Below are 19,542 nucleotides of genomic sequence, written 5' to 3' on the forward strand. Positions count from 1 at the left end.
TTTTTTACAAAAATATTTCATTTACATATACTAGATGTAACCAGGATTCACACAACATCCTTAACTCATTTTTCACGGAGATGGCGTTTAGAGGGTTTTGCATCTGAACTCTTCAGATAATGGATGGATGGAGCAATTTCAGACACAGCATTAGGTCCATAAAGTGACAACAGCATATTAGGGAAACTGTAGGTTAAAAAATAAACATGAAGCTGACGGTAGGAGTAACATTCCGAGAAAAAAAAACCCTCAATTTCTCAGATTATAGTCAGAAATTTACAAGAAAATTACAGTCATAACTTTGCAAGTCAAAGTCCCTTCCAAGCCAGAATCTGGTCTTCCCAGGCAGTCTCCTGTCCCAGTACAAACCAGCTCTTTAAGGCGTATGGGTGCAGCGCCGAGCTCTGTTTCTACAGCCTTCGGCCTCTCGCCTATACAGCTAGGGTTACTAGTCCTCTGGTAACCGCGAGAGTTTGAGTTCCCAACTCGCATCTGTATTGCAGCGTGCCTTGCCAGATGGCAGTAGGTACCATTTTTATGATGGTCTTTGGTATGACCTGACCGCAAGTAGAACTCATGATCGACCAGTCAAGAGTCAGACACTAGGCCAACTCGCGGTGTCATAACTTTGCAAGGAGGGGGAAAAAAACTCAGAAATTCCAAAACTAAAAATTGACAAATTTTCAAGAAGAAAACCTTCTGATTTTTTTTTTTTTTTGGACAAGAAACCAGGTCACTTCACTTTGCAAGGTTAGATCAAACTTATCGCACCACAGATGCCATGGCTGAACCGAGAGTTACAGGAAATCCAGTCCTTCCTCCTCGATCACATACTATAAAAGAGTAAAGAGCCAAGAGTGTTTCAAATGGGCAGCACGGTGGTGTAGTGGTTAGCACTGTCGCCTCACAGCAAGAAGGTTCTAGGTTCAAGCCCAGCCTTTCTGCGTGGAGTTTGCATGTTTTCTCCGTGTCTACGTGGGTTTCCCCTGGAGTTCAAAGACATGTGGTTAGCTTAACATGGGGCAGCCATGGCCTGAGGTTGAGTTGAAGTGCCCTTGAGCAAGGCACCTCACACCCAACTGCTCCCCGGGCATTGTAGCATAGCTGCCCACTGCTCTGGGTATGTGTGTGTGTTCACTGCTTCAGATGGGTTAAATGCAATGGGAGATGAATGTATAAAGTGCACAGCTCTGTTTATTCATGTCCTTTTTTTTGTTTTAGCTATTTATAAATGTATAATTATTGTGCAAGACCAGTTTCCTGTTACTTTCAGTGCATGGATTTTTCTCATCTGCCCAAAACTCTGTTACATTGAAACGGCTGAGCCGAGAGTTATAGGAAATTCAGTCTTTCCTCCTAGACCGTGCAAAATATGAAAGAATAAAGTGCTAAAAGATTTTCACTGCAGTCAGAAAGCCAGGAAGCATGAGGGTTCCCCCCTCATAAGTTTGTGACTTCTTAAAGGTAGACTACCGTTCCAATTTTTCAAGTGTAGGTCATAAAAAGAATTTTCCCCAACACCCAATTATTTTTGTTTAGTGGGCCGAAAGCTGCTGAATTCGAATCACAGACTTCCAATTTTATTAGTTTTTTTTTTAAATAGAACAATTAATGACATTAGGGCCACATGGCCCCAAAATTCTCTGCTATTTTTTCCTGCTTCACCATGACACAATACAATATATTACATCATGCATCACGTGGTGGGCTTTCCCCGTTCACGCAAGGCACTGTGGGATACAAATTTGAAACAGGAGAGAAAAATGGAGGACGTGAGTGTGAGAATGAAACATGAAAGACAGACTACAGTAACGGAAAGCAAGAAATAAAGACGTTATGTTATATACAAAGGAAAGGAAACGCAGGACCAAACTAATAAATATCGGCGGTCAGCGAGCACCTCGATGTGATCAGCTGTTCGTTTAGTGACAGAATGATGGAACTGTCAGTGCACGCTCAAAGGTACACCTGCACATGCGCACACACACACACACGGACTTCCTCTGTCTGCTTGACTGCGCAAAGCAAGCGATTTCATGCACATTATTTGCTTTAATCCCCTCAAATTAAATAACTTCCCAGCCACAGAATGGCCTGATATTTTGTGAGATATTACAGAAATAAACATGTACAACCCCGATTCCAAAAAAGTTGGGACAAAGTACAAATTGTAAATAAAAACGGAATGCAATGATGTGGAAGCTTCAAAATTCCATATTTTATTCAGAATAGAACATAGATGACATATCAAATGTTTAAACTGAGAAAATGTATCATTTAAAGAGAAAAATTACGTGATTTTAAATTTCATGACAACAACACATCTCAAAAAAGTTGGGACAAGGCCATGTTTACCACTGTGAGACATCCCCTTTTCTCTTTACAACAGTCTGTAAACGTCTGGGGACTGAGGAGACAAGTTGCTCAAGTTTAGGGATAGGAATGTTAACCCATTCTTGTCTAATGTAGGATTCTAGCTGCTCAACTGTCTTAGGTTTTTTTTGTCGTATCTTCCGTTTTACGATGCGCCAAATGTTTTCTATGGGTGAAAGATCTGGACTGCAGGCTGGCCAGTTCAGTACCCGGACCCTTCTTCTACGCAGCCATGATGCTGTAATTGATGCAGTATGTGGTTTGGCATTGTCATGTTGGAAAATGCAAGGTCTTCCCTGAAAGAGACGTCGTCTGGATGGGAGCATATGTTGCTCTAGAACCTGGATATACCTTTCAGCATTGATGGTGTCTTTCCAGATGTGTAAGCTGCCCATGCCACACGCACTAATGCAACCCCATACCATCAGAGATGCAGGCTTCTGAACTGAGCGCTGATAACAACTTGGGTCGCCCTTCTCCTCTTTAGTCCGAATGACACGGCGTCCCTGATTTCCATAAAGAACTTCACATTTTGATTCGTCTGACCACAGAACAGTTTTCCACTTTGCCACAGTCCATTTTAAATGAGCCTTGGCCCAGAGAAGACGTCTGCGCTTCTGGATCATGTTTAGATACGGCTTCTTCTTTGAACTATAGAGTTTTAGCTGGCAACGGCGGATGGCACGGTGAATTGTGTTCACAGATAATGTTCTCTGGAAATATTCCTGAGCCCATTTTGTGATTTCCAATACAGAAGCATGCCTGTATGTGATGCAGTGCCGTCTAAGGGCCCGAAGATCACGGGCACCCAGTATGGTTTTCCGGCCTTGACCCTTACGCACAGAGATTCTTCCAGATTCTCTGAATCTTTTGATGATATTATGCACTGTAGATGATGATATGTTCAAACTCTTTGCAATTTTACACTGTCGAACTCCTTTCTGATATTGCTCCACTATTTGTCGGCGCAGAATTAGGGGGATTGATGATCCTCTTCCCATCTTTACTTCTGAGAGCCGCTGCCACTCCAAGATGCTCTTTTTATACCCAGTCATGTTAATGACCTATTGCCAATTGACCTAATGAATTGCAATTTGGTCCTCCAGCTGTTCCTTTTTTGTACCTTTAACTTTTCCAGCCTCTTATTGCCCCTGTCCCAACTTTTTTTGAGATGTGTTGCTGTCATGAAATTTCAAATGAGCCAATATTTGGCATGAAATTTCAAAATGTCTCACTTTCGACATTTGATATGTTGTCTATGTTCTATTGTGAATACAATATCAGTTTTTGAGATTTGTAAATTATTGCATTCCGTTTTTATTTACAGTTTGTACTTTGTCCCAACTTTTTTGGAATCGGGGTTGTATCACAATGACCAAATTTCAGAGGGAACTAAATTTCACCAATTTTATGAAATCAAAAGGCCGTCTAGCTTTAATCTTGAAATTTGTGACTTTTTATTCACAGAATTTGAGATTTTTCCTCACAAATTTCTGACTTTATAATTTCAGAGTTTTTCTCCTATTTTCTTTTTTTTTTACTTTAATCTCAGAAATTCTCCTCCAGTTTGCTTGCTTGCTTGTTGACTTATTTATTTATACATACCTACCTACAATGGCCTTGCTATACACTCATATAAAAGCAGCTCCGAATCAAGCTGTATTAAAATGTAAGATGCAATTTTTTTTCTAATGTGCTGCCCATATTGATCCTCATCACTCATATAATTTAGCTCTCCATTATAAATCAATACTTTCTGATGTATTCTCTGCATGAATCACAATGAAAACCAATTATGTTTACGACCAATATCCTTTCATCGATTTAAAATCCTTTAACACGCGTTCGCAGCAGTTGACCAAGTTGCTAAATTTGGAGCGATATTGTAAGTTCCCCCATTTATGAAAGGTTTTACTTTATAAATCAAACTATTTCATGAAGAGCTGATCATCAAGGAATTGATGCATATACCAGTTTAACTGTTAAATGTAATTGTGTTTGGGTTTTTTTTTTAAAGTTGTGGTCCTGTATAAATGACTATGTGGTAGGGAAATGTCAGTGCTTCGCCTGTCATTGGCACCTCATATGAATTTGGATCTCTTTTCATAGCAGCTAAATATATGCACTGGCCTTCAAAATCTAGGGTGGTGTCACCAACCCTTAAAAATAAACCAGTTTCTTTCCATGGGGAATGCCTGTATGTTTTGGAAAACTTCAAAATATACTGGCATTCCCTGGAACGTGGGATTTAATACGATCCGAGCATGTCGACTCAACTCTCATTCGACGACATGATGCTGTTTAATAGACCTTTTCACAATGCAAATGTGTTTGTGATTTATTATTACTGCTGCTTTCATATGCACACAGCACGGAAAGTTAAAATACGGAAAGGACTGAGCGAGATCCAAACGTTTGAGCGTGAGACAGCATCGTTTGAAGTGGAGCTGACACACAGCAATGTGGAAGGCATGTGGCTGAAAGACGGGAACTGCCTCAAAAGCAACAACCACTGGCGCATTACAGCGAAAGGCCGTGTGCATGGTTTGACCATCGCCAACCTGTCACTGGAGGACACAGCAACGTACACATTCTCCACCGAAAATGCAAAATCATCTGCCAGACTTATCGTTAAAGGTAAACACACAAATCACAATAAACGTTCATACACGACGGAGGAATAAACCAGTGTTTTCAGCAGATAACAGATCTGCTGAAAATGATCTACTGTATTAATTTACATGGATATGACTGATGTTAAATTATATACAAAGCTGCTGATTCACTCATCAACATTCAGGATGCTGCAAAAATCTGCAACTAATTCTAATTATTCTAGCCACATTCACTGGATATGAGCAATCGCATGCTCTGATTGGCTACTCTACTACTAGGATATCAGCTCATATAGCATGAGTAGAGAAAAGCAAAATGGCGGAGCGTGTTGCTGAACCAACCAAAGACAAAATAAAAACTACTCGAAAACAAATCATACAAAAAAAACACAACAACAAAATATGGAATGAAAGTATTTGATGGTAAGAATGTATATTTTTTTATTTTTGAAGAATTATTATTGTCGCATTTTTCACAAATTGCTCCTGTCATTTCGCCGGTTTGTTTACATTCTTCATCTTTAAGCATTAAAATTGGTTGTTGTTTTTTTTTTAGACTGGTTCAAAAGCTCAAAGAAGCTTGAAAATTACAGAACTGAAATGTCCAAAGAAGAATTAAAGGGAAACTGAAGGCAAATTTTTATCATCAAAATTCTATTTCTCATTTTATTAAATATCGGAATGCATTTTTGATAGCTATTTAGTTGCTGCTATAGCAAGTTCTGAGTGTTTGAAATATGCTCTGTAATATATCAGTCCATATGTCAAAGCAACGGCCGTAAACGAGATTCGTTGAGACCTGTGCGAGACATCGTAGGACGGAAGTAAAACGTACAGCGGAAATCAAAGCGACCGACATCTGCCAGCGTTGTCAAAAGCTGCGCGCGCCCTCTTTCGAATGCTGACGTAATCAAGCCGGAAGTTTTGTTTGTTTTCATGGCAATCAGGAAAGTTTGAAAAAAGTAGGCAGTAATTGTCATTTAAACTCGTTTTTGTGCAATATTTCATTTTTAAAACAGTTTTCAAAATGGCGGCACTGACACCTGGCTGACACTTGACGTTTCAAAGTCTCGCATAAGTCTCGTGAACATCGCGCGGATAAGCGACGCCTGCCGTGGACCAAACGAACTAAATTCAATACGGCTAAAAACCGAATAGACCGTGGCAGATCACGGAATCCAGGGACACATGTCGGCCCGGGGGCATTTTGAGTTATTGGCAGATTCAGAAAGTACAGTTTCTAAGCTTTCCAATGATGCCTTCCATGTGGAGATCTGACAAAATTTGGAGAATGTGTGGCCTTTTGAAAGTGCATACCTCTTAAAACAGAAAAGGGAGAAAATCGCCCTCAAAGTTTTCCATCTCAGCTACTCTGGGTGTAGGGCGGGCACATAATGGTGCTCATTTGCATGACATTAAGGAAAGCCCTACCCCCTACGAGCTAGCACGATACTACTTTCATGTAAACAAAGATCACCACGTCAATTTTCCTTCCATGCAAAGTATGCCCAACACAATTATGAAGTGCAAAAATAAGTCCTAAAGTATACTTTAACGTTTTGTGGTTGAAAAATTACTCACACCGTAAGAAAGAAAGATAGCACGATGATAACGCAACTAACACAACACTAGTTTCATGTAACTAAACCACAACACTCTCTGTTACATGCAAAAATAACCACACAGCCTTAGATTAATAAACTTGCCCCATCAGAAAGAGAAACGTCACCTTGCACACATCAATGCCTCTGATGGATATGTAGTCCTAGAACACTTCCTTTTGGGTGGGGTTTTTTCGCTAGAAATGGTCATCTCCGATGTAACTACCGTGCGTCTGTTTGCTTCACGGTGTTTCAGCTCCTCTGCGCTCTGTTTAACTTGCTCATTCCATAATGAAATTACATGCCTGTATGCAGCTTAAGTAGCCACAAGCTCAGCTCGTATCATACAGCTGATTGGCGAAAAAAAAAAAGACTTAAATCGTCACATGAATGGCCCATATGGTAATTTACCCACACCCCCCAGCAGGCTACAGTCCTGACAAAAACGAGACAATTTGCAACAAAAAATGTATGCTTTTCCAACAAAACAATCTATTATCTGAAATACTGATTGCATTCTTCAAGATCTCAACTTGCACATTATGGAAAAAAACGAAAATCACAAATTTTGAAAAAAAAAAGCTTCTTCTGCGATTTTCTCGGATTCGTTTCGGCTGACGTGTCTCTGGATTACGTGATCTGACAACTATTAGTTGCCAATACGAGTCATGATAAAACCGGAAACGTAATTGAATAACACGTTAATTAAGAAATAAAGTAAGTTTAAAAATGACTTCAATTCTCCTTTAACTAAATGTCTAAAGCTATTCTATACCTCGGTATGACAGCAAGACGGCACGTTCTACAAAAAACCAACAACACTAAAGTCAATTCATGCAGCCATCGATAGGTTTTTAAGAGGTCCGCTTAAGTGGAAATTATTTTGTCAGACGTTTTGTGTTAAGTTTTTGTAAATTGAATTTGCAAAAAATAAAAATAAAAATAAAAATGCTCTGTTTCTCAAAATCCAGTGAATGTGGATAGAATAAAACAGTTATTCCACTCAATCTCGTCGTACGTGGCTTATAGCTGACTTGGTGCTACGTGATTTCATGTACGACTTGATTTTGTGGAATAATTGTTCATTATTATCCCACTGGTATACTACTGGAGTGGTACATTTTCACAGCTAAAGTAAATCAAGACAGCTGATCGAACTCAAATATTACTCCTGAGTCAGCATGATGCAGAACACGCACTCCACTATTGTTTAAATTTTGATAAAGAAGGCACTGACCATCAAACAGTATTTACATTAGACCGTTTTAATATTTGAAGAAACAAATACTGAATGTGCTGCACAGTACACAGCTAACCACAAATAGTCCATTTGCCCACTCAATGTAACAAGACATCCCACAGCAATTAACTTACAACCCCAATTCCAAAAAAGTTGGGACACTGTGTAAAACGTAAATAAAAACAGAATGTGAAGATTTGAAAATCATGGAAACCCGATATTTCATTGAAAATAGTACAAAGACAACATATCAAATGTTGAAACTGAGAAATTTTATTGTTTTTTTGAAAAACATATGCTCATTTTGAATTTGATATCTGTAACACATTTCAGAAAAGTTGGGACAGGGGCAACAAAAGACTGAAAAAGTTGTGTAATGCTAAAAAAAAAAACAATTAATTTGATTCACTGGCACAGGTCAGTAAGATGACTGGGTATAAAAAGAGCATCCCAGAGAGGCGGAGTCTCTCAGAAGTAAAGATGGGGTGGGGTTCACCATTCTGTGAAAGACTGTGTGGGCAAACAGTGCAACAATTTAAGAATAACGTTCCTCAATGTAAAATTGCAAAGAATTTGGGGATCACATCATCTATGGTCCATAATATCATTAAAAGATTCAGAGAATCTGGAGAAATCTCTGTATGCAAGAGACAAGGCTGAAAACTGACATTAGATGCTTGTGATTTTCAGGCCCTCAGGAGACACTGCATTAAAAGCAGACACGTATCTGTAGTGGAAATCACTGTATGGGCTCAGGAACACTTCAGAAAACCATCGTCTGTGAAAACAGTTCATTACTGCATCCACAAATGCAAGTTAAAATCAGATATAAACAATATCCAGAAACACCGCCACCTTCTCTGGGCCCGAGCTCTTTTACAATGAACTGAGGGAGAGTGGAAAATTGCCCCGAGGTCTGATGAATCAAAAGTAGAAATTCTATTTAGAAATCATGGACACCACGTCCTCCAGGCTAAAGAGGAGAGGGACCATCCAGCTTGTTATCAGTGCACAGTTCAAAAGCCAGCATCTGTGATGGTATGAGGGTGCATTAGTGCACATGACCTGGGTAGCTTGTACATCTGGAAAGGTATCATTAATGCTGAATGATATATATGTGTTTCATAGCAATATGCTGCCATCCAGACAAAATCTTTTTCAGGGAAGGCCTTCCTTCTTTCAGTAAGGCAATGCCAAATCACTTTCTGCACATATTAAAACTGCATAACGCTGTAGTAAGAGAGTCTGGGTGCTAAACTGGCCTGCCTGCAGTCCAGACTTGTCTCCCATTTAAAACATTTGGCACATTATGAAGCACAAAATATGACAAAGGAGACCCCGAACTGTCGAGCAACTGAAATTGTATATCAGGCAAAAATGGGACAACATTTCTGTTTCAAAACTACAGCAACTGTTCTCCTCAGTTCCCAAATGTGTACAGAGTGTTGTTAAAAGTAGAGGTGATGCAACACAGTGGTAAACAATCCCCTATCCCAACTTTTCTGAAACGTGTTGCTGACATAAAATTCAAAATGAGCATATATTTTTCAACAAAGAATAGCATTTCTCGGTTTCAACATTTGATATGTTGTCTTTGTACTATTTTCAATGAAATACAGGGTTTCCATGATTTGCAAATTATCGCATTCTGTTTTTATGTACAGTTTACACAGCGTGCCAACTTTTTTGGAATCGGGGTTGTATAAGGGGTGGAATTCAGCTGTGAGTAGGTCAAACGCAGTCGGGGGTAGGACGCTGAGGCATGATGCAAGTCAACATGATGCAAGGTGGTTAAATTTCAGAGGGTGATGGCAGTACAATGGAATGGATTAACCGCTTTCACGACAGCTCTTCCTTGGGGTCAACTTACACATATAAAAAGACTCTGATCGCATGGCCAGGGTGCAGCTACTGAAACTTTTCAAACATTCGTCAAGCATACGTTGGTAGTATGTAATCCCTTCTATGCCAAGTCACTCAACAGGGCTTATCTGTTGGAGTCTGTGAGCTGTCAATAGATTGAAAATGTCACTGCAACAAAGGGATCTCTGTGCATACCTGATCATTGCCAAGCTAAGTCCGGTTACATTCAGTCCATGATTATACTACAGACTGGATTAGCAATATCTGGCTCTTAAGCACTTGAAAAGAGCAGTGGAGGTCAGCCTAATGTGATCTGTTTAGCCCATGCATGTCTGCACAGGTAGAAAAGGATGTAAATAGGAAGTCCACTCAACTTATTTCAAGGCAGACGGACTTCCAGATTTTTCAAGTATAGGTCATAAAGAGAATTTTCCCAACACCTAATTATTTTTGTTTAGTGGACCGAAAGCTACTGAATTTAAATCACAGACTTCCAATTGTATTCATTTTTTTTAATAGAACAATTAATGAATTTAAGGCCACATGGCCCAAAATTCTCCTATATTTTTTCCTGCTTCACCATGACGCAATACAAGATACTACATCATGCATCACGTGGTGGGCTTTCCCTGTTCACACAAGGCATTGTGAGATACAAATTTGAAACAGGAGAGAAAAATGGAAGACGTGAGTGTGCGCATGAAATGTGAAAGACCGACTACAGTAACAGAAAGAAAGCAAGAAGAGAAGACATTATGTTATATATGAAGGAAAGGAAACGCAGGACCAAACTAATAAATATCGGCGCTCAGCGAGCACCTCGGTGTGATCAGCTGTTCGTTTAGTGACAGAATGATGGAACTGTCATTCTGTCATTCATTACGCTCAAAGGTAAACCTGTAGATGGCAGTAATGCAACACTGGGGATTCCAGCTGCCGTAAAACCCAAAAGAAGAAGAAAGAGGTAAACCTGCGCATGCGCACACGGACTTCCTCTGTCTGCTTGACTGCGCGAAGCGAGCGAGTTCATGCACATTATTTGCTTTAATCCCCTCAAATTAAATAACTTCCCAGCCACAGAATGGGTATCCAAATTTCAGAGGGAACTAAATTTCACTGATTTTATGAAATCAAAAGGCCATCTACTTGTAACTTGCTCAATGCCGAAACTTCGTACATGCTGAAAAGGTCATTTTGCGCAAAGACACGACATGGTCTGATTAATGCATATTTACGATATAAACTCAGGTGCCAGTTAATTTTATATATATATTTTAAACACACACACACACACACACACACACACACACACACACACACACACACACATCACTGCATTTTAGACTAAAAGTCCATTTGATGTAAATAGTTTAGCACAGAGAAAATATTCTGGGAATACTTATGATTACAATACACTGCTGATCTCATGAAAATGTATTTGTATTTGTTATCATTCATTTGTTTCATGCTGATTAACTGCCATGTATTCTTTCGAGGTGAGCAACGATTCACACAATTCACAAGCCGAATCGATTCACGACACTGGGTTCACGATTCTATTTTCCCACAATATTTTTGAAAAAATTTTAAATGAAGAAAATGTTATTACCAAAAAAAAGCAACATTTAATAATAATAATAATAATAATAATAATAATAATGCACCTTTCACAGACCCAAGGTCGCTTTACAAGGATTCTTTTTTTTTTAATTTGTATCTCAGGTTAGGAAATGTTCTTACAGCTTTTATATTTTGTATTATAAATTTAACAATTAGTATTTATGATTTTTTAACATTAGTAGAGTATGTATATTTAGCTTTTATATCAGGTGAAGAGCCATATTTGTGGAAACTGATATTAAACCATTATTATTATTATTATTATTATTATTATTATTATTATCATCATCAGCTTAAATATTACTTTTGTTAAATGAGAGAAACTATTTTGTTTCATTTTCTTCATAACCAACAATAATTATTTACCCATATTTGTAAAGCTTGGAGAAAAATAGAATAAGCCTATTAACTAAAATATTCCTTTTATTATTTTTTTAAATGTTAATTACAAATATATTTATATAGATATTTATGAAGTGTGTATATATATATATATATATATATATATATATATATATATATATATATATGGTATGTAGTATATATATTTTTTTAATTATATATTTATATAGATAATCATGAAGTGTATATATGGTATATATTTTTATAGGTGTATTAATGTAGTTTGGATTTCGGGGTAGTTAAAAAGGGGTGGGAAATTAAAAAAGTATTGTACTTCTTCCCACTCCTTTTTCGAACAATGTGCGGTGTTTTGTAATGTCTGAGCTCTTTATGTTATTTTTTAAAATTTCTCGTTTTCTTTCTTTTGTATGTACAAATAGTTACATACTTTTTTTATACATGTTCGAAATAAAAAAAAGAAATTCAAATAAATAAATAAATAAAAATAAAATAAATTCAAATTCAAATAACCCTTTTCTTAATTTTTTTTTATTTCTTACTTCTTTATTTTTCCAACCCCGATTCCGAAAAAGATGGGACGCCATGAAAAGCCTAAATAAAAACAGAACGTGATGATTTGCAAATCATGGAAACCCTGTATTTCGTTGAAAATAATACAAAGACAACATATCGAATATTGAAACTGAGAAATCTTATTGTTTTTTCAAAACTATATGCTCATTTTGAATTTAGCCCCAGCAACACATTTCAGAAAAGCTGGTCATAAAATGAGCAGGTTATCCCATCAATGGATTTGTTCTTCCCTGATGGCATGGGCATGTTCCAGGACAACAATGGCAGGATTCATCGGGCTCAAATAGTGAAAGAGTGATTCAGGGAGCATGAGAAATTATCTTCACACATGAATTGGCCACCACAGAGCCCTGACCTGAAAAAGTCCCATTGAAAGTCTTTGGGATGTGCTGGAGAAGACTTTGTGGAGTGGTTTGAGTCTCCCACTCTCGGCAAAAAAATTAATGCTAAGAATAACTGCTGAGCTGCTACCATAAAAAAAAAAATTATGAAGAAATTAAGGTCCAATTTCTGATATTGTTTTATAAATCCTTTGACTCACCACTGAAAACCATTTTGCACTCAATTTGTTCAGAGATACCAGTGTCCATTCTGAAAAAGCTGGAGGACAGCACTTTCCCAGAAGGTACAGGAGCCATCCTGGAGTGTGAGCTGTCAAAATACAATGTCACTGTCAAGTGGACAAAGGTAACAAGACTGCAAGATTACAGAAATAAAAGACTTTCATAACTAATCATCATCATTATTATTATAATTATTAGTAGTAGTATATAGTATCAGAGGTGGACAGGAACGAAGTACATTTACTTGAGTACTGTACTTAAGTACACTTTTCGAGTATCTATACTTTACTTGAGTATTTTATTTTTTTTTGGAAACTTATGACTTTAACGTCACAACATTTGAAAGACAAATATTGTACTTTTCACTCCACTACATTTCTATCAAGGTCCTCGTTACTCGTTACTATGAAGTAGCTTTGAAAGCGGATGTTTTTTTCTTTTCTTTTCTAAAACGTGATTGTTTTTTTCGCAGGTGACACTGAGACAGTAATCACTAGGGTCACGTCACGTCCATAGACTGTATAAAATCACGAGCAATGATTTCTCAATAGCATTATTTGAACACCATCAGTTGACGGCAGAATGGAAGGAGGCGGTTCTTCTGGGGAATGCATGCATCCACGGTCATACCTAGAATCCATGTTTCAGTTTTCAGAAAGGATTAAAGATACGTTTCATTTTAAATGTTTGCTTTGTTTGCTGAAAACAAACCACATCACGGCCTACAAAAACTCACCATCCGACCTGCGAGAGCATATTGAGGTACATAAACGTTTTATTCCAAGAGAAAGCTTGCAGTAAAGTCGTCTGTGCTTTTAGAGCTAGCGATAACGTTGCAATAGCTGTGCAGTCTGGTTAGTCAAATGACTTTCTATGGATTTTCCCGTCAAGTTCCCATCGCCTTGTCCACGGCTAACATTAACACATCGCTAGTTAACTTGGACACTGTTAGTTAGCATGTAAACATGGAGTTACGCTAACATGAATAACGTTAACTTATCTGAAGCCCTTTCAGAAATATGTTTTAGCATAATCTTGCCAAATAAACAGAATGTAGAAATCTTTCTTCTCTAGTAGCGTTAGCTACCCAATATGATTTCGAGTTTGAAAAGAGTTTGCTAGCATGTCAGGTGGAGCTTCACTGATTAGCTAGCTTAACGTTAAACCACCATGATGGCACAGCATGTGTTCATTTTGTGAATTCACATTTCTGTCTTTGGTAATGGCATTAGGTTTTGTAAGCGTTGTGGCAATAATACAACGATGCGTTGACAGAAAATATATTTTTAATACTTGAGTATTTTTAAAAGCAAGTACTTCAGTACTTTAACTTAAGTAAAAAAATTGACTGAACAACTTTCACTTGTATCAGAGGAACATTTGACCAGTGGGATCTATACTTTGACTTAAGTAATGAAGTTGGGTACTTTGTCCACCTCTGACTAGTAGTATTCGTAGTAGTAGTATCTGATGGGTGTTAAGGGCAATTCCATGTAAATGTCAACCTCACCATGCAAAAATAAAGCAACATGTAATACATCAAAACCACTCCCAGAGATATCACCTAGGCCTGTATTTTACAGATGTGAATAAGTTGAACCAATTTGTAACCAACCTAATATATCACTGTCAGTCTTTCTTTCTTATAATGTAAACCCCAAGCTAAAATCAACTTTGATCATGTACAATTCTATATTATTGCCACAAGCCACAGAAATGTATGCTAAAATCCACAAAACAGCAAAACAATAGCCATCCTAAATATTATTTAAGAACTTTGATAGTTTTAGCTGATATTTAGAGTTTTTCAAAGGGTTATGGTGGTTAAATTGCTGATTTTCTAAACATATGCCATGTCTATTTCAGACGCGTCACATCCATAACGGAATTTCGTCACATCCATAACGCTGACTTTTCCTTCCGAAACTCTGCATGAAATACAAAATATTTTAAACAAAGATTTTTTAATATTCACCTTGGACCCCTCTATCAAATGGATCTCTCCATTTCGACATTAGGTTTACAATTTCACAGAGTTTGATAAAAATGTACAGTCACCCAAGAAAAGTGATACTTTTTCTGTCACATCCATAACGCATCTTTTATTGGCGTTTTCTGGCATGCCCTACATGTACTATGGGAATTGTTCTTGTTCTATCACTTCTCCAGTATGGTACAGCCTTAAAATATGCAACACCTGTTTAAATACTGGGAGACAATAAAACATGCACTGGGTCATTTGTTGCCATTTTGAGTTCAAGTGTCACGTCCATAACGCTGGAATTGCCCTAAACACATTAACCGTATCTTCCTTAACTAGATATGGTTATGTACATTATGTTTCATTTTCATCACACTAAGATCCATCATAGATAGGATTGAAACATTTTGTTCGCCTGAGGTTCAGTGCTGGTTCTGTCTGACCTAGAATGGAGAAGAACTTAAGCCAGGGAAGAATAATCGTATCTACTCCATGGGGAGGAAGTGCTTCCTGCAGATTGTGAGATGCGAGATTGAAGATTCAGGTGTATATGTGTGCGATGCTGGAGATGCCACTACTTCCTGCTCTGTGGAAGTTTACGGTAAGGAAAGAACATCTTGACCGTCATAAAAACTGCTGCTAGCTGGCGTGTGCATACTTCCTGCTGTAGACTCAGTGCTTACTGTCATCCAGTACAACACTGCCACCTGCAGGAAAGAGACAAGTGGAGACACCGGGAATATTTTATCCCACCACCAGTGTCATCTTTCATTACAGTTCGAGTTCTCTCATATTTGCACTTAATGCCCTTAGACTGAGAGCATGTTGGTACATTCTTAACTCCTCTGCGGTGTCATGTTCTGATCCCTCCTAGTTTGTGTTCCACCGGATGATGGTGGTGGGAATCAATACTAATCAATGCTTTTTTTTTTTGGAAATATTGTTATTCTCCTTTCTGCAGAGTAAACAGTCCCAGAAGCCTGGTTTATTGTAGTGTATGAACTTTATTTGTCCATGGGGTTTTTATCATGTGTGATCTCCAAATACAGTGGTGTTTGAAAGTTTGTGAACCCTTTAGAATTTTCTATATTTCTGCATAAATATGACCTAAAACATCATCAGATTCTCACACAAGTCCTAAAAGTAGATAAAGAGAACCCAGTTAAACAAACGAGACAAAAATATTGTACTTGGTCATTTATTTATTGAGGAAAATGATCCAATATTACATATCTGTGAGTGGCAAAAGTATGTGAACTTCTAGGATTAGCAGTTAATTTGAAGGTGAAATTAGAGTCAGGTGTTTTCAATCAATGTGCTGACAATCAGGTGTGAGTGGGCACCCTGTTTTATTTAAAGAACAGGGATCTATCAAAGTCTGAGCTTCACAACACATGTTTGTGGAAGTTTATCATGGCACGAACAAAGGAGATTTCTGAGGACCTCAGAAAAAGCGTTGTTGATGCTCATCAGGCTGGGAAAGGTTACAAAACCATCTCTAAAGAGTTTGGACTCCACCAATCCACAGTCAGACAGATTGTGTACAAATGGAGGAAATTCAAGACCATTGTTATCCTCGCCAGGAGTGGTCAACCAACAAAGATCACTCCAAAAGCAAGGCGTGTAATAGTCGGTGAGGTCACAAAGGACCCCAGGGTAACTTCTAAGCAACTGAAGGCCTCTTTCACATTGGCTAATGTTCATGAGTCCACCATCAGGAGAACACTGAGCAATGATGGTGTGCATGGCAGGGTTGCAAGGAGAAAGCCACTGCTCTCCAAAACGAACATTGCTGCTCATCTGCAGTTTGCTAAAGATCACGTGGACAAGCCAGAAGGCTATTGGAAAAATGTTTTGTGGACGGATGAGACCAAAATAGAACTTTTTGGTTTCAATGAGAAGCGTTATGTTTGGAGAAAAGAAAACACTGCATTCCAGCATAAGAACCTTATCTCATCTGTGAAACATGGTGGTGGTAGTATCATGGTTTGGGCCTGTTTTGCTGCATCTGGGCCAGGATGGCTTGCTACCATTGATAGAACAATGAATTCTGAATTATACCAGCGAATTCTAAAGGAAAATGTCAGGACATCTGTCCATGAACTGAATCTCAAGAGAAGGTGGGTCATGCAGCAAGACAACGACCCTAAGCACACAAGTCGTTCTACCAAAGAATGGTTAAAGAAGAATAAAGTTAATGTTTTGGAATGGCCAAGTCAAAGTCCTGACCTTAATCCGATTGAAATGTTGTGGAAGGACCTGAAGCGAGCAGTTCATGTGAGGAAACCCACCAACATCCCAGAGTTGAAGCTGTTCTGTACGGAGGAACGGGCTAAAATTCCTCCAAGCCGGTGTGCAGGACTGATCAACAGTTACCGCAAACGTTTAGTTGCAGTTATTGCTGCACAAGGGGGTCACACCAGATACTGAAAGCAAGGGGTCACATACTTTTCCCACTCACAGATATGTAATATTGGATCATTTTCCTCAGTAAATAATAAATGACCAAGTATAATATTTTTGTCTCATTTGTTTAACTGGGTTCTCTTTATCTACTTTTAGGACTTGTGTGAAAATCTGATGATGTTTTAGGTCATATTTATGCAGAAATATAGAAAATTCTAAAGGGTTCACAAAATTTCAAGCACTACTTTAGAATAAAAACAATAATAAAAATAAATAAAACGCATAGAAGTGGCATTTCAATGTTCAATACAAGTTAAAGCTTTCAAAATAAATTCTTAAAATAGTGCAATGGTCCTTGAAGCAGGTGTGTGTGTGTGTGTGTGTGTGTGTGTGTGTGAGTGAATTAAATTAAATTAAATTGGAGGGGAGGTGTCAGTGATTGATTGTTTATGGTACGTCTGGCCCAGGGGAAGAAACTGTTAGAAAGTCTAGTGGTGTGGGATTTGATTGACCTGTAGTGTTTCCCAGAGGGCAACAGGTTAAACAGGTGATGGGCTGGATGTGAGGGGTCTGAGATTATTGGATCGACCCTTCTGAGGCAGCGGGCCCTTGAGATATTGTCCAGCAAGGGCAGAGGGCAGCCGACGATTTTTTGTGCCATATCTATCATTCTCTTAAGGGCTTTCCTGTACGGGAGCACAGTCTCCACAGAAGAGTGGTAGAAAGCCAGCAGCAGCTTCTTTTCTGGGTTGTTTTTCTTGAGCACACGTAGGAAGTACAGCCACTGCTGTGCCTTCTTTACAACAGCTGTGGTGTTAATAGTCCAGGAAAGGTCGGCGGAGATGTGGGTGCCCAGGAACTCGAATGAGCCGACCATTTCCACACATTCTCCGATGATGAAGAGAGGGGCGGGGTCTGTTCTGCTCTTCCTGAAGTCAATGATAAGTTCCTTTGTTTTGTCAGTGTTCAGCAAAAGGTTGTTTTCTGAGCGCCCGGCGGTAATGAATGAGCGTTGAATATGGTTTACAATATTGCATGGTCCTCAAGACAACATAATGTCACACTTCCGAGATGTAAAACGTCCCCGTTCGCGAGTGACTGTGATAATTTGTAAACAAACATGGCCGCCAGGTTCGCTTTGTTAAATACGGAAGATTTTGAGAGAATTTTGAAAGAGAAAAACACATTAAACACCCGAAAGGAATGTATTATAATAATAATAATAATAATAATAATGGATTTTTTGTGGTATATCAGATACATTCCATTCAGCTACTCGTCTTCGACTCGTTCAATATCATGCTAGCTGAATGGATTATATCTGATATACCACTCAACGCCAGCCAATATTATTTAAATAATAACTGAGACAAAGTTAAGGTTATTATTCACTGATATTCACTGAGCCTGAGGCGGATAATTGTTTTTGTATAAATACACAGGGATAATTTAAATTTTTAAAAAATTGTATTTAGCGGGCGGCATGGTGGTGTAGTGGTTAGCGCTGTCGCCTCACAGCAAGAAGGTCCTGGGTTCGAGCCCCGGGGCCGGCGAGGGCCTTTCTGTGTGGAGTTTGCATGTTCTCCCCGTGTCCGCGTGGGTTTCCTCCAGGTGCTCCGGTTTCCCCCACAGTCCAAAGACATGCAGGTTAGGTTAACTGGTGACTCTAAATTGACCGTAGGTGTGAATGTGAGTGTGAATGGTTGTCTGTGTCTATGTGTCAGCCCTGTGATGACCTGGCGACTTGTCCAGGGTGTACCCCGCCTTTCGCCCGTAGTCATCTGGGATAGGCTCCAGCTTGCCTGCGACCCTGTAGAACAGGATAAAGTGGCTAGAGATAATGAGATGAGATGAGACTATTTGGTGTTGAATGAAAACAGGATCTACACTGAAACCATAACCAGAGTCTCATTGGTTAATGTGAAATAATAGAGATCTTGTGCACAAGGTAGTAGATTAGTATACAATTTAGTTTAATGTGGATACAGAATACTAAATCAAAGTCAATACATCATGAAGCTTGCACCATTTTCACTTTTTAGTTTTTTTTCTCAGATTTGCCCTTCAAAAGTGAGCATGATTTCGATCATGTGTCAACTGACTTGTCTTGGCCAATGGAACCTGGTTTATCTCCCTGAAAGACATGTCTTTCTTCATGGTCATGTTTGCAACAATGCAATTTTTAGCTTCAGTAGCTAATAGGATTTTTTACATGACAGGGGAACTAACCTGGTGCACAACCCCAAACCTGGGGAACACAACCCCACCCTGGTGTACAACCCCAACCTTGGTCCCTATAGGTCCAACCTTGCCGGATTGGTCGACGGGTAGAGATCAGACGAAG

General features: G+C 38.7%; 1 protein-coding gene across 1 annotated transcript in view; it reads left to right on the forward strand.

The window, feature by feature from the left end:
* Positions 1-19,542, forward strand: part of obsl1b (obscurin like cytoskeletal adaptor 1b) — a 102,138-nt gene that overhangs the window by 61,851 nt on the left and 20,745 nt on the right. Inside the window, exons 17-19 of the mRNA XM_060930354.1 lie at positions 4,744-5,010; positions 12,823-12,935; positions 15,240-15,393. Coding sequence (XP_060786337.1) covers positions 4,744-5,010; positions 12,823-12,935; positions 15,240-15,393 — 534 coding nt within the window. The remainder of the gene's footprint in view (positions 1-4,743; positions 5,011-12,822; positions 12,936-15,239; positions 15,394-19,542) is intronic.

This window comes from Neoarius graeffei, chromosome 9, assembly GCF_027579695.1.
Source record: "Neoarius graeffei isolate fNeoGra1 chromosome 9, fNeoGra1.pri, whole genome shotgun sequence".
NCBI lineage: Eukaryota > Metazoa > Chordata > Actinopteri > Siluriformes > Ariidae > Neoarius > Neoarius graeffei.